The sequence below is a fragment of the Phoenix dactylifera genome, chromosome 11, assembly GCF_009389715.1.
Source record: "Phoenix dactylifera cultivar Barhee BC4 chromosome 11, palm_55x_up_171113_PBpolish2nd_filt_p, whole genome shotgun sequence".
Taxonomy (NCBI): Eukaryota; Viridiplantae; Streptophyta; class Magnoliopsida; order Arecales; family Arecaceae; genus Phoenix; species Phoenix dactylifera.
In genome coordinates, this window is record NC_052402.1 from 17970431 (window position 1) to 17984269 (window position 13839).

Sequence of the window (13839 nt, forward strand, 5' to 3'; positions counted from 1 at the left end):
ATCCCAACAACCCTCTGTTCCCTTCTCTGGCGAAGTACGCCATGCAATCTTCTTGGGCTTCCGCTAGCCCTCGGAGTCCGGCGATGACTGAGGCTCGCTCAGCCCTCCCTTGGCCAGACTCGGTCCCGAGTTGGCATGAACTGGTCTCCGGGTTGGCTCAGTTTGGGTACTCACCCTCCCCTTCGACCTCGCTGCAACCCTAGCTGCACCTCCTCCTCGCTGCGCCAGAACTCTGGAAGTGGTCATCCAGGGACCGAACACCCTCAGCCTGCTCCCCCCGGATGAGTTCCCCACCATTGCCGTTGAAGAGCCGCTGGGATCCCCAATAACCTCCAAGTCTGATCTCCCTCCCACCTCGCAGAACCGACACTCAGCTGCCTAGTGTCCGGCGTGGGCACAGAGTTAGCATAGGCTCGACAGGTCTTCGTAAACGAAGGCCTGCCAAAACCTCTTTTTCCCCCACTGAACCAGCATGCCACGTACTAGAGGAAGGCCGGCGTCGACCTCGACCTTGGCACGGGCATAGCCGATCCTCCGCCTTTCACTCGACACCGCATCGAGCGCCACCGGCCTTTCCGCTTCCGCCACCATCTCCAGGATTGATGCACTGTCCCAATACTCCAATGGTAGACCCGATAACCTAATCCAAACTATTGTCTGGCTAACCGACTGGGTGCCCGAGATGAAGTCTGGTCACCACTCTTCCATCGCCATCAACTGGCCCCCCACTAACCACGGGGCAGCTGCCATCGCCGCCGCCCGCTCCTCCCCTGATCCGAAGCCAATGGTCAGAAGGCCCTTCGCCATTGGGAGAACCTCCATCGGTAGCTGAAGCTTTGCCCGACCTTTGAGGTCGCGAGCTACCACCTCTGCCGGAACGCGCCCCCCTAGACTCTTGGCGTGCATAGCCCTCCCCTCCCAATCACTCCTCGCCTGCATCATCCTTTCCGTCGGCAAGATCACCACCCGAGGAAACCGTCACTCACGTTCAACCAGTTCCTCCTCGGTGAACCGGTGGCATACCATCTCCGGTTGAGGCGGAGCCCCCCGCGCCACCCCAGCCCACCGTGGTGATTGGGAGTCTTTCTTAAGCAACTCAACTTTCCGGTCCAAGCCAATCTAGGCCGGTCTAAGCCATCATGAGCCGGTCTAACGGACAAGGCCTTTACAAAGGCGAAGGGGGAACGCCAAGGAGAAGACGGGAGTGCGAGCAACACTGTTTGAACAAATGACTTTGTAAAGTAGAAATTGTGGTTGGTGGCATTCTTTTCTTTACCCTATCAGTATCAGTCTAGAGTCGACGTTTTCGTAAAGAAAGGAGATGGGGTCGAGCCGACCAATGTCCCAACCATTTCATGGCAGATTTGGTGGAACGAGAAGCTGACCTCAATCAGTCAAAGTCAGTGTAACCCGGACGGAGCATTGCATGCATGGAAGGTAAGTGATGAGGGGATTCATCCTTCTGCCATCATCCGTTAAAAGCCATCATGATGTGCTACAACCCAATAATGTTTTCCCGTCAGGCTCTTGTTCGTAGGATTCACATGCTGACATGTCATTTTATCACCGCGCTCACAAGCGTGACTCATGAGCGGATGATCAGTCACACGCAGGTCATGCCAGCACGTAGTGTAAACATGGGCATTGCTTTTCGCTATTTCCCAAAAGGTAATGTAAACATGTCTACTACTGGGCCAAAACTGGAGGGATGCATGGACTCGCATGGGGCACGTAACTTTAATTAGAACACCAACCCCCAGCTTAATTAGTTTCCGGACATGCTCTTCGGGTAGCGGTTTCTTTGCTTATTTGTAAGAAAAACTGAGAGTTTGGCTTTGTTACAGTCCGTTATACGAGGAAACATGAAGAGATGGTCATTCCCTCTTCTCCTCGTTTTCACTCTCTTCTCACCTTCAATTGCCGGAGACTCCTTGACTCCAACCACATCACTCCTCGACGGCCAAACTCTGGTCTCGGCTGGTGGAATCTTCGAGCTTGGCTTTTTCAGCCCAGGTAATACACTTAACAGATACTTGGGCATATGGTACAAGAAAATTCCAGTTCCCACAATCGTATGGGTCGCCAATCGAGCCAGTCCTCTCACAGATTCCACTGGAGTTGTAAAGATCCGCAAAGATGGGAGTCTAGTCCTACTCAATGGCGTAGCCAAAGTTGTCTGGACTTCGGACTCGACAGCAAGTGCCAGTAATCCAGTAGCACAGCTCTTAGATTCTGGAAACTTTGTCCTTAGAGCAGAAGAAAGCATTGCTTGGCAGAGCTTCGACTACCCTTCGGATACGTTGCTGCCCGGCATGAAGCTTGGATGGAATCTGAAGACGGGGCTCAACCGGTACATTAGTTCATGGAAGAGCTCCGATGACCCGTCACCGGGGTACTACTCGTTCAAGTTGGATCCCCATGGATCGCCGGAATTGTTCCTATATAGGGAGTCTACAAAGATTCATGCAAGCGGCCCATGGAACGGGCTTGAATTCAGCGGCGTTCCCCAGCTGAAATCTGATCAAAATTTCCGTTTCATTTTCATCTCTAACCAGGATGAGATCTACTACACGTGTGAGATAAACAACAGCTCCGTTGTTTCGAGGTTGGTGGTGACTACATCCGGTCAGCTCCAACGTTTCGTGTGGCTCGACGCCATCCAAGATTGGCACGTCTTCTGGTCGGATCCGAATGACCAGTGTGATCGTTATGCGGCGTGTGGTCCTTTCGGTGTCTGCAATTCTAATCCTTCACCTACTTGTAGCTGCCTGAAAGGATTCCAGCCAAAATCAACGCAAAAGTGGATTCTGAGAGATGGCTCTGATGGGTGCGTGAGGATTACTCGTTTGGACTGCAAGGGAGACGGATTTGTAACGGTGAGTAATATGAAGTTGCCAGACACCACGAGTGCCACCGTGGATAAGAGCATGAGCCTCGACGAGTGCAGGGAAAGTTGCTTGAAGAATTGTTCTTGCAGGGCTTATGCTAGCGCTAACATCAGCGGAGCGCTGAGCGGTTGTATCATTTGGGCCACTGATCTGATAGACCTCAGGAATTTTGTGGACGCTGGGCAAGATCTTCATGTAAGGCTTGCGGCATCAGAACTAGGCATGTACCATAACTTCATATATTGCTTAATTTTCTCTCTGTAGCTCTACTTCATTTTTCTTTCTTGGTAAGAACAAGATTATTTGCTTTGCTTTTATGTTATAGATATGTTTATATGCTGTTTGATGAATGACGATATGCTCTTATTAAATGCCTGTACGTTACTAGTTATTATTATACTTCCCTAGCTTGTTTCAATTTTGAGAGTTATTATATTTCCCTTGTTTCAATTTTGAAAATTGCAAGGTGGCGCTTGATGCTTGATTTCAGAATTTTAGCTTTTGCCTATAGACAGACTTCAATCAAAGATTCATTCGACACTTTATTATTTCTTTTATTGCATAAAAATTAAGCTTTCTTCAATGGTTGATTCGAAAAGGAAAGTCATGTACTATGGTGCACATTAAGTAGCCTAAACCGTGGAAAAAAGCTGTCTTTGGGAGTACTTTAAGAGATGGTATCCAGGAACACCTCAAAGTAGTCACGGGTAGACCAGCAAGACGAACACTCCATAATCTAATGGTCCATCGTGTAACTCGTGTTTTTTTTGGAGTATTTAATTATTCATTCAATTATTAAATATAGGATAGGGCGCATGGCTTTATTGCTCAAAAAAAAAAAATGTTAAATAGGAGAAGTAATGTCCATGTAATGAATTCTTTCTTCAGGAATAAATGACATCAGGTCAAAACCAACTTTACACCTGCATTTAGGGGTGACAATGGGTTAGGACAGAACTAGGCCTGAAGCTATCCCAAAGTGCAAAGCTCACGTCCGAGCCCAGCACGCAGGCCCAGAGGTATCAGGCTGTAGCCCTACCCTGAGTCGAGATATATTTCCGGGCCGGTCTGGACTCGAAACAGGCCATTCCTTGTCCCACTTACCCATCCCAGGTTCAGCCCGAAAATATTGTCGGCTTTTATTTCCAGGCCTAAACCTGGCCGCTGCCCTTAACCCGGGCCCGGTTTTCTCCGGGCCGGGTCTTCGGGTTGTTCAAGCCAGCCTGGCCCATTGACATCCATATTGAAACTTGATCCTTCACCACCGAAGCAAGGATCCTTGGGGAGTGGTATCACCTTTGGAGTCTTTGACCACCTTTATTAAATATGCTTTAGTTGGACGATTTGTTTTTTGTTTTTATGTTTTTGAAGGCAAGGTATGATGAAATACTATTTTAAAGAAAATTGTACGCCACAGAAACCTTCTTGGGGACATCTCTAGATGCCATATTGCTAGAACTAGTTGTGTATGGTAAAACTAATTGATTCTTGTTTGCTTTAGCTAATATGAATTCAGGGCAAAGTAGAAGGAATTCAAACAAGAAAAAAGTGGTAATTGTCACTGTATTGATATTTTCTGGGTTGCTTCTCTTGGGGATTGGTGGCCGTTGTGTTTTGAATGGCACGGTCAACCGCCGCCGTCGTAGAACATCTTTACCCTCATTCGGTGGACGTGAACCAACTGCTTTCCAAGCAAAAAGGCATTGTTCAGATGATGAGATAAGTGCTTGCAAAGAACTAGATGTTCCATTCTTTGATGTTGAGACCATATTGGCTGCGACGAACAACTTCGCCATCGAAAATAAAATTGGAGAGGGTGGATTTGGCCATGTTTATCAGGTAGCAATGTGATCTCAAATACTCACTCTACATATAAGAGCAATTTTTTCTTATTGAATCGAATGAATTTTGAAAAAAAAAAAGACATCATCATCAACTTGTGGATTGACATTGGACAGGGCAAGCTCAAAAATGGGCAGGACATAGCTGTGAAAAGGCTATCTGAAAATTCATCACAAGGACTTGACGAATTCAAAAATGAGGTTATATTGATTGCTAAACTTCAGCACAGAAATCTTGTGCGGCTTCTAGGTTGCTGCATTCATGGAGGAGAAAGGATGCTAATCTATGAATACATGCATAACCGAAGCTTAGACACCTTTATATTTGGTTTGTGCTTCACACTTCTTCCTTCATATTAACTAGTAGAAAGTTAGAAGACATAAGCCACATGACAGTCAGCTTCATAACTACATGCTAGCAAAATATCCATTAACATTCTGTCACTAAGCCTCACAATAATAATGCCTGCATTTGGCTGCTATTCACATTCTTGAATTGAAGCATACATTGAAACCCTAAATTATGTTAATGTCACTTGAAACATTGGCAGATGAAGGAAAACGTTCATTGTTGAGTTGGCAAAATCGCTTCGCCATCATACTAGGGATCGTGCGTGGACTTCTCTATCTTCATCAAGATTCTAGATTTAGAATAATACACAGGGACCTAAAAGCTGCCAATGTCTTGCTCGATAGAGAGATGAACCCCAAAATCTCAGATTTTGGAACGGCAAGAGTATTTGGAGATGATCAGACTGATGCACATACCCGCAAAGTGGTGGGGACATTGTAAGTACCATTTTTCAAAGATTTTCCAATCATTAAATGACTGTTTGCATGACCCTCTAACTATTTTCTTCTAATGATGCAGTGGATATATGTCTCCTGAGTATGCAATGGACGGCATATTATCCATAAAACTTGATGTCTTTAGCTTTGGCGTTTTAGTATTAGAAATCATCAGCGGCAAAAGAAACAAAGGATTTTACCAATCTGAGCCACAATCAAACCTCATTACATATGTAAGTGCAAGGAAAAATAGCCTTTTTATTTTATGTCAACGCAACATATCTTTTGGCAAGCATGGTTCTACATGCATCACAAGAAACTATGGAATTTGTTTTAGGCTTGGAAGCTGTGGAAGGAAGGAAAGAGCTTCGAGTTGCTCGATGAATCTTTGGAGGACTTGCATAACATTTCTGAAGTCCTGAGATGCATCCAAGTGGCTCTCTTATGCGTTCAAGAGCAACCCAGAGATAGACCAATGATGTCCTCAGTTACCATGATGTTGGCTAGTGAAAATGCTACACTGGCAGAACCAAAGGAACCTGGTTTCAGCACTGGAAGAGGCTCCATTGATATCATAACATCTAGGCACAGTGTGAATTATATAACAGTAACAACGGTGCGGGCTAGATAGAGTTTATTTTCCTTATATTTAGTTAAAGCACACTGCCTCTGTTGATACGTTCTTCCCTTTTCCTTGTTGAGGGAATATTAGTAACTCTTCTTGAATGTATCATGCTGTTCAAAAATCTCTAGATTTGAATTAGTATTGATGTTTTCCTTCCTTCTACAGTAACAGCTCCTAAATTCTTTCCCTCTTTCTGCAACAACCTAAGACCTCACCCAAAATGGCTAGCCAGAAGGTATTATATTTGGGTTTCTTGATCCTATATAAGTATTCAAGAACTACCCAACAAATAACCAACATGGGACTAAACACACGTCCGCATGGATCCTCACATACTCCCCTCATTTAAGCCTAACGTCCTCGTCAGGCTAAGGGTTTAAATCCATTCAAATCTAATCACAAACACCACGATCGGCTTATGGTCAGCCTCAATGAATCTGTGCTACAGTATCCCCTAGTTCACATAGGTTATGGATCGGATCCACTTTGATACCATTTGTAACAACTCAAGACCTCACCTAAAATGGCTAGCCAGAAAGTATTATTTGGGTTCTTTGATTCTGTATAAGTACCCAAGAACTACTCAGTGAATAACCAATGTGAGACTAAATATACGTCTGCACGGATCCTCACACTTTCTGCATCATCTTCTTGTTAACCTCTTTTCTTTTTAATAATGTCAGTTGGCATAGCCCTTCTTCAAAGAAAGAATAAAATCAAATAAAAATAAAAACAGAGAGAGAAGACATCATATTCCAGGACTTCCAACTTTTTCACCTATCAGAACCCAAAAGAATCGAGCGAAGCCGAGAACAGATTGAAACACTCATCAAGTATTTTATCTTGTATTTTAAATGATGACAGCATCTTTGAGAGATCGAGTAATTCTTTTTTTTTTCTTTTTTTTTGAGATAAAGGGAAGCATTAAGCCACCCAATGTTAGGTGATTCAAATAACTTTTCCGACGCGTGCTTTCCTTTCTTCCACTTGAATCTCAAATCAATCCCTTCTCAGAAAAAAGGCATTTAGTTCCAGATTTTTGTTTGTGAATGGAACGACATAACTCTTCCCATTCAAATATTGACTAAACCTTTTACTAGTTTTATAGTTATGCCCCTGTCATTGGAGATGGAACTCAATTAACTCACCCAACTTCTTAAAAAATGAAACGTATCATAAAGGTTGTCGCCATATCAAGTCAATTGGGCATGGAGGTCCATCGATAAATGTATTCATGATGTTTCCAATACGGTGTGGAAATTTGTCTGACAGAATTGAGGTTTTGTGATCCACAAGACATTTAAAATAGAATGTCTGACCTGATCTATATAAATGATGACTAAAAGTTGTTTTCAGTTAATTTATTAGAAAAAGGACATGAAATGCCTTACTCTGACGTCGCTTCCGAACATTATTATTATTATTATTATTATTATTATTTCATTAAAATGGGAGGTTACACGGTACATAAATTAAAAATTGTAAGGCCTGTGCATAAATTTTTAATTACTCAAAAAATTCAGTGAACAAAATATGGGAAGCCGACGAGTTACACGATAATCTTCATGTTATGTAGAAGAGACATCAACCGCATATCAGCCGAGGAAAAAGCACGGCAGGAAGATCAACTTTTTCTTTTTCCAGTACAAAGAAGAATGATGGTTTAACTTCCGTTATAAGTTGTTTTGACGAAGTCCAAGCGTTCGAAAGAATGGAAAAAAAATTCATTTATGGCAAGTCAACTCTTTGCTCTACGTCTTCCCCTAGTCAAAAAACGTAGATTCCATCCAGACAGAAAATTCAACATCGGATCAAGAAGTTCGCTGAGTTTTAAAATAGAAAAAACAAAAAAGCAAACAAAGAAAGAAACCCACAAGATACATGCAACGGGAAAGTTTTAGAATTTTCAACCTACCGGAAACTTGAGGCAGTAAAGGAAGGCAGCTGCACTTCCAGAAGCCCATCAGAATTCGAGTCAAAACTGGCCTACTGAACCTGCTTATGGTAGATATAAAACCATGCCGCAGGAATACCACAGGAATAAGCAAGTGAAAGCCATGAAGGCTTGGCCACTTTCTCTTCTTTTCCTCTGTAGCCTCTTGTCTCCCTCCATTGCAGGAGATACCATCACCCCGAGCACACCGCTCAGCGATGGCGAAACTTTGGTTTCAGCAGGTGGGAACTTTGAATTAGGCTTCTTCAGCCGGGGCAATTCGAAGAATAAATACTTGGGCATTTGGTACAAGAATATCTCAACTCATACAGTTGTTTGGGTTGCCAACAGAGAAGCTCCGCTTACCGACCGTACTGGAAGTCTAAACATCAGCAGCGATGGAAATCTCATCCTCTCCAACCAGACAGCCAAGGTTTTCTGGTCGACGAATTCATCGAAAGCAAGCAGTCCGGTGGCACAGCTCTTAGATACCGGGAATTTTGTTCTGAAAGAAGGTAACAGTGATTCATATAGCTTCTTGTGGCAGAGTTTCGACTACCCATGCGATACGTTGCTTCCAGGAATGAAACTTGGATTGGATTTAACAACTGGTCTCGACCGATATCTTACCACATGGAAGAGCACCGATGACCCTTCACCTGGGGACTACTCCTTCAAGCTCGATCCCCATGGATCGCCGGAATTCTTCATATGGAAGGGATCGACGAAAGAGTATCGAAATGGTCCTTGGAACGGGATTCGATTCAGTGGTGAGCCTGAGATGGACTCTGACAGCTACTTCACCTTTGAATTTGTCGATAACTCGCATGAAATATATTACATGTATCAAGTTGCGGACAGCTCGATCATCTCCAGGTTTATGCTGAACCAATCGATGATTCAACGATACGTCTGGTTTAATTCAACATTAGGGTGGAGCCTCTATTGGTCCATGCCAAGGGACCAATGCGATTATTACGCTCAGTGTGGCCCCTATGGCATTTGTAACTCGAACGACTCGCCAATCTGCAACTGTATTCATGGATTCGATCCCAAGTCGCCACAAAACTGGAATCTCAGAGATGGGCGTGATGGGTGCGTGCGGAAGACAAGGTTGGATTGCCAAGGAGATGGGTTTCTAAAACTCACTGATGTCAAGTTGCCAGACACCTCAAACTCCACCGTGAATGAGAGCATGAGCCTTGAGCAGTGTCGGGAAAGCTGCTTGAATAACTGTTCATGTGTGGCTTATGCAGCTGCTAATATCAGTGGAGGAGGAAGTGGTTGTATTATTTGGGGAAGTAATCTGATAGATATTAAGCAATTTGTTGATGGCGGGCAGGATCTCTACGTTCGTCTTGCAGCATCTGAACTGAGTAAGTCTTTAGATTTTCTTTTACTTGCTCTAACTTGTTATTAAACACATGTTGAATCTTGCCTCAGGACACATCTTAATTAGAGTCTGTAGCTGAAGATGTTTAACTCTAGGTTATATGGATTTTGTTGTCTGAATAGTAAGGTTTTATGATGAGTGTGCGCAATTTAAAGGTGGTCATTCCTTTTTCACTTCATCAATCGCTTTCCTAAACAATAAATGCCGGTTATTCCTTTTGATTTAGATGTTAGGGCTTGTAGACGAAAGTTTGTAATTGGACACTTCAAATTCTAGTTGTTAGATATATTTTTCCTTGCTTTGTTTCTCTTGTCCAATACTGAATCTGTTAATTTGCCTTCGGAACTAGATGTATAGTCTTTAATTGTCCTGCATGAGAACTCCAGACTCTTCTCATAAGAAAGAAAAAAGAAAAGATTACTTTAGACTTCATGTTCAGAAAAATTGGCCATGGCCGTAGAACTTTGACCTCATCTCTGGGTGAACCATTTTGACTTTAGCTTACGTTTTCTGATTGCTTATCCAGACTGGTTGGTACAGAAAGGGAAGATTTCAATGAGAAATAACAAAGTGGTAGAGCAGAGATAATTGACCGGCGCACATAAACTAAAAGATGATCTCCTTTCCAAGTCCAATTGACAACTAAAAGTCCTTCCTGAATACTCTTGATGAGAGACATCCTAGATAAAATTGCTCTACCCACACATGATGATCGCATCCTACTTTGAATTCATGGTTCCCGTATCTGAAGGCAGTTGAATTTTGGTCTTTCCTAAGATGATAGAAATCAAGCCTTTGTTTTTTAAGCTGTATCTGTTTATTATACACCAATCATCTAGTTAAATACTACAGCAAAAATGGTAAGTTTGACATTCCACCATTGTAAATGAATTAAACTGAGTCAAAAATTGTCTCATGATTCCATCAAAGTAATGCAGACACAAGCTCAAATGGAGGCGACCAGAACAAGAAAAAACATGCGACGGTTATTATCGTTATATGTATAACATCTGGGCTGCTGTTGTTGGTGTCAAGTGGATGTTACATTTGGCATAAGAAGTTCAGAAAACATAGTAAGTTTATTCCAGTTTTTTTCTCAGAAAAGAACAGAACAAGGAGTTGCTATTTCCTAAGTCCATGTACTCATCACTTCCATGAATTTCTTCTAAACCAGGTATTAAGTTAGGTGGGCGAAGGCAGTTGTCAATTGATTTGGCTCTTACTGCATTAGGTCCTACTCAAGACCACCACCCAGAAAATGAAGGTAACAGAGGGAAAGAACTGGAACTCCCTCTATTCGAACTAAGTACCATAGTGATTGCCACAGACGACTTCTCTATCGCTAATAAGCTTGGCGAGGGTGGCTTTGGCGCTGTTTACAAGGTATGATAGGCGTCTCATTGCAATATTTGTTTGATTCGGTTATCATCTATTGTGAAAATTCCTGATGTCAGCATTTAATCAATTTCTATGTGAGCCTAAGTTTGTACCCACCGTGTCTATCATTTTTATCAACGTATCATTGTATCTTTTTCTATTTTTTGTCTGGTTAAAGAAGTTGACATGCTCTTGGATGATGACCCCATGAATGCTGGTTGTGATGGACCAGGGTGAACTTGAAGATGGGCAGGGCATAGCTGTGAAGAGGTTGTCAAGGCATTCACGACAAGGCACTGATGAGTTCAAGAATGAGGTTATGTTGATCGCCAAACTTCAGCACGTAAATCTTGTAAGACTGCTTGGTTGTTGCATGCACGGAGAAGACAGGATGTTAATCTATGAATACATGCATAATAGAAGTCTGGACACCATCATCTTCGGTTCGTCATTCTTACCTATTTTGAATTTCAATCAGATTGAAGGATTTAAATAAACGTTAACAATGTTGATATACTATTACAAAATACTAAGCATATATAGTCTCCAGCTTTCCTACTTGGGTGATTTACGCTTAGATATTCATGGAAACTAGGCTATAGAATTGTGCTAAAAAATAATTTTGTTCGTCTAATGGAATGGAGTTGGCTTTAGTTCACCTATATATATGAAATTTTGCTACTGGAAAGGAAAATTTTAAGGTTTTTATACAAATTTAATGGTTAATTTGCCTGATTAATGTGCAGATAAAACTAAATGTGCACTCCTGACTTGGCAAAAACGTTTCAATATCATTGTGGGGATTGCCCGTGGACTTCTTTATCTTCATCAGGATTCTAGGTTCAGAATCATCCACAGGGACCTCAAGGCTAGCAACGTTCTTCTAGATAAAGACATGAACCCCAAAATCTCAGACTTCGGCGTGGCAAGAATATTTGGAGGAGATCAGAGTGATGCATATACCAAGAGAGTGGTGGGAACATAGTAAGCATCATTTTTCATAAATATTTTTGTTGTGTATATTTTGACCCTGAAAACTTATCATCATAAACTTCCTTTAAAAAGTTCCTTCTAGTAATTTCGGTGATGTCATGCAGTGGGTATATGTCTCCAGAGTATGCCATGGATGGTATTTTCTCAGTGAAGTCAGATGTCTTTAGTTTCGGTGTCTTGGTCCTTGAAATCATAAGTGGCAAGAAGAACAGAGGCATTTATAGTACTGAGCCCAACCTCAACCTCCTTAGTCATGTAAGTAAATAAAAATGATAGGACTCATGTTTTATCAAAGTCTCTTCCATCTGCTTGCTCATGTATTCTCAAATATTAATTTAAAAACTTTCAGGCATGGAAACTATGGAAGGAAGGCAACAGCTTGGAGCTGCTAGATAAGTCAGTGGGTTACTCTTATTCCATTAATGAAGTACTTAGATGCATACAGGTGGGCCTCTTATGTGTTCAGGATAGAGCCGAGGACAGACCACATATGTCAACTGTAATTTTGATGTTGGGTAGTGCAAGCGCAATGCTACCACTACCAAAGCAGCCTGGTTATTGTAGCGAGAGAAGTGCAACAGATACGGAATGGTCTTCGAGTTGCACTGTTAATGAAATAACAGTGACAATGTTATCAGGTCGTTAGAGGACTGGCCTATCATTAGATGAAGGTCAATGCCAGTGTGGAACTAGGTAGCCTTTGGCTAAGAAAGATTACCTAATGTCTCACGCTCACTTATGTGACAGTTCAAAAGAGATGTCTCCTGCCTGTATATTTTTGCTGCTGAAAGATAAAGTGAATGTGTTACATTAAGAGTAGTACTTTACTTCCTCAACTTACTGATTGGAATATGAAAGTTTACTGCATGAAAGGAGTATGCTGCAAGTGAAACAGAGACAGAGGACATAGAAGTTCTTTCTTGCTAGTCTTGGATAACTATGTATCTCTGGTACATTTGGTGCCTCTCTGTAATTGTTCCTATTTGCTTCTCTCTGTTTCCACTATTTTCCTCAGAAAGACTATGCCATCTTTTCAAAACTATTAGGTTGATAGTATTATTATAAAATCTTTGAACAGATGGTGATCTTCATTAGAGTATCAGAGGATCCAGCAATGTTGATATGCCTCGTGCTTTCTATTGTGTTTATTTGGTTCAAAGATCCTATTCTGTCTATGAAATCCTAGAGTTGAATAATAGAATTATGGAACACTTACAAGCAGCTGCCTGTTGACAATGCTCAATCTTTTCAACTGCAAAATTCTAGTAGAAATGGTTAGTTTTCCACATCAGTTGATATCAGATCCCCTGCTTCAATTTTCTCCAAAGGAATTTAACTTGAAAGCTAGAAATAAATGCCCATGCAGGTTCCATGAGCTTATTGAGCACAATCCAGTTATTTACAAAGCGCCCCTTTTTGCCTTTTTGGAGGAAGAGGTTCTTTTTTTTTTTGCTAAAAAGAGGAAGAAGTTCTCAAAAGAGCATTTCTGGAAAGCAACTGTGAGGAAAATATTTCAATGGAATTGCAATTTGTATAGAGCTGAAGATGAAAAGTACTACTAAAGTAAGATTTTTCTTAAAAAAAATCTTAAATAGGATACTTCAAAAATTTTGCTTCCTGCTTCTTGAAAAGAAGTATATATTTTTTTTTTGATAGGACAAAAAAAAATATTTTTAGTAGTGCTTATTACTCACTATATGAGCTTATAATTAGGCAAAGCAACTAATTTACTTTAAATTGTTCTACCCATTTGTCTTTATCCGTAAATTTTATATGCATTCCGCTCCATCAGGAGAGCGAAAATTTTCTCAACCCATTCAATTCAAATGCCTAAAAAAAAATAAAAAAATGAAAAAAATAGAGAAAGAATGGTTTAAATCCTATTTCCTTTTATTGATGATCAGAAAATTGGGATAGTTTGCCTCTATTTATAATGGTGAGGTCCATCCTTATGCAATTCAGAATAGCTTCATTTCCTAATTCGAATAGAGCTAGCTTTC

General features: G+C 41.6%; 2 protein-coding genes across 2 annotated transcripts; both read left to right on the forward strand.

Moving 5' to 3' along the window:
- The first annotated feature begins 682 nt into the window (after window positions 1–682).
- LOC120112555 (S-locus-specific glycoprotein S13-like) lies at window positions 683–4739 on the forward strand. The gene is made up of 4 exons (XM_039132131.1): window positions 683–787; window positions 1845–3112; window positions 4260–4264; window positions 4390–4739. The coding sequence occupies exons 1-4, from the start codon at window positions 683–685 to the stop codon at window positions 4737–4739; spliced, it is 1728 nt and encodes a 575-aa protein (XP_038988059.1).
- A 251-nt stretch (window positions 4740–4990) lies between these two features.
- Window positions 4991–12957, forward strand: LOC103723978 (receptor-like serine/threonine-protein kinase SD1-8). Its single transcript, XM_026800302.2, has 11 exons — window positions 4991–5057; window positions 5281–5518; window positions 5601–5751; window positions 5856–6134; window positions 8171–9452; window positions 10408–10542; window positions 10644–10852; window positions 11079–11289; window positions 11593–11830; window positions 11944–12094; window positions 12189–12957. The coding sequence occupies exons 1-11, from the start codon at window positions 5006–5008 to the stop codon at window positions 12483–12485; spliced, it is 3243 nt and encodes a 1080-aa protein (XP_026656103.2). The 5' UTR covers window positions 4991–5005; the 3' UTR covers window positions 12486–12957.
- Window positions 12958–13839: the final 882 nt, after the last annotated feature.

Coding starts and splice junctions, on each gene's coding strand:
- LOC120112555 (XM_039132131.1), top strand. CDS start 683: ATGAAGTCTGGTCACCACTCTTCCATCGCCATCAACTGGCCCCCCACT. Junction 788..1,844: donor CCCCTGATCCGAAGCCAATG/GTCAGAAGGCCC, acceptor GCTTTGTTACAG/TCCGTTATACGAGGAAACAT.
- LOC103723978 (XM_026800302.2), top strand. CDS start 5,006: ATGCTAATCTATGAATACATGCATAACCGAAGCTTAGACACCTTTATA. Junction 5,752..5,855: donor AATCAAACCTCATTACATAT/GTAAGTGCAAGG, acceptor AATTTGTTTTAG/GCTTGGAAGCTGTGGAAGGA. Junction 12,095..12,188: donor ACCTCAACCTCCTTAGTCAT/GTAAGTAAATAA, acceptor AAAAACTTTCAG/GCATGGAAACTATGGAAGGA.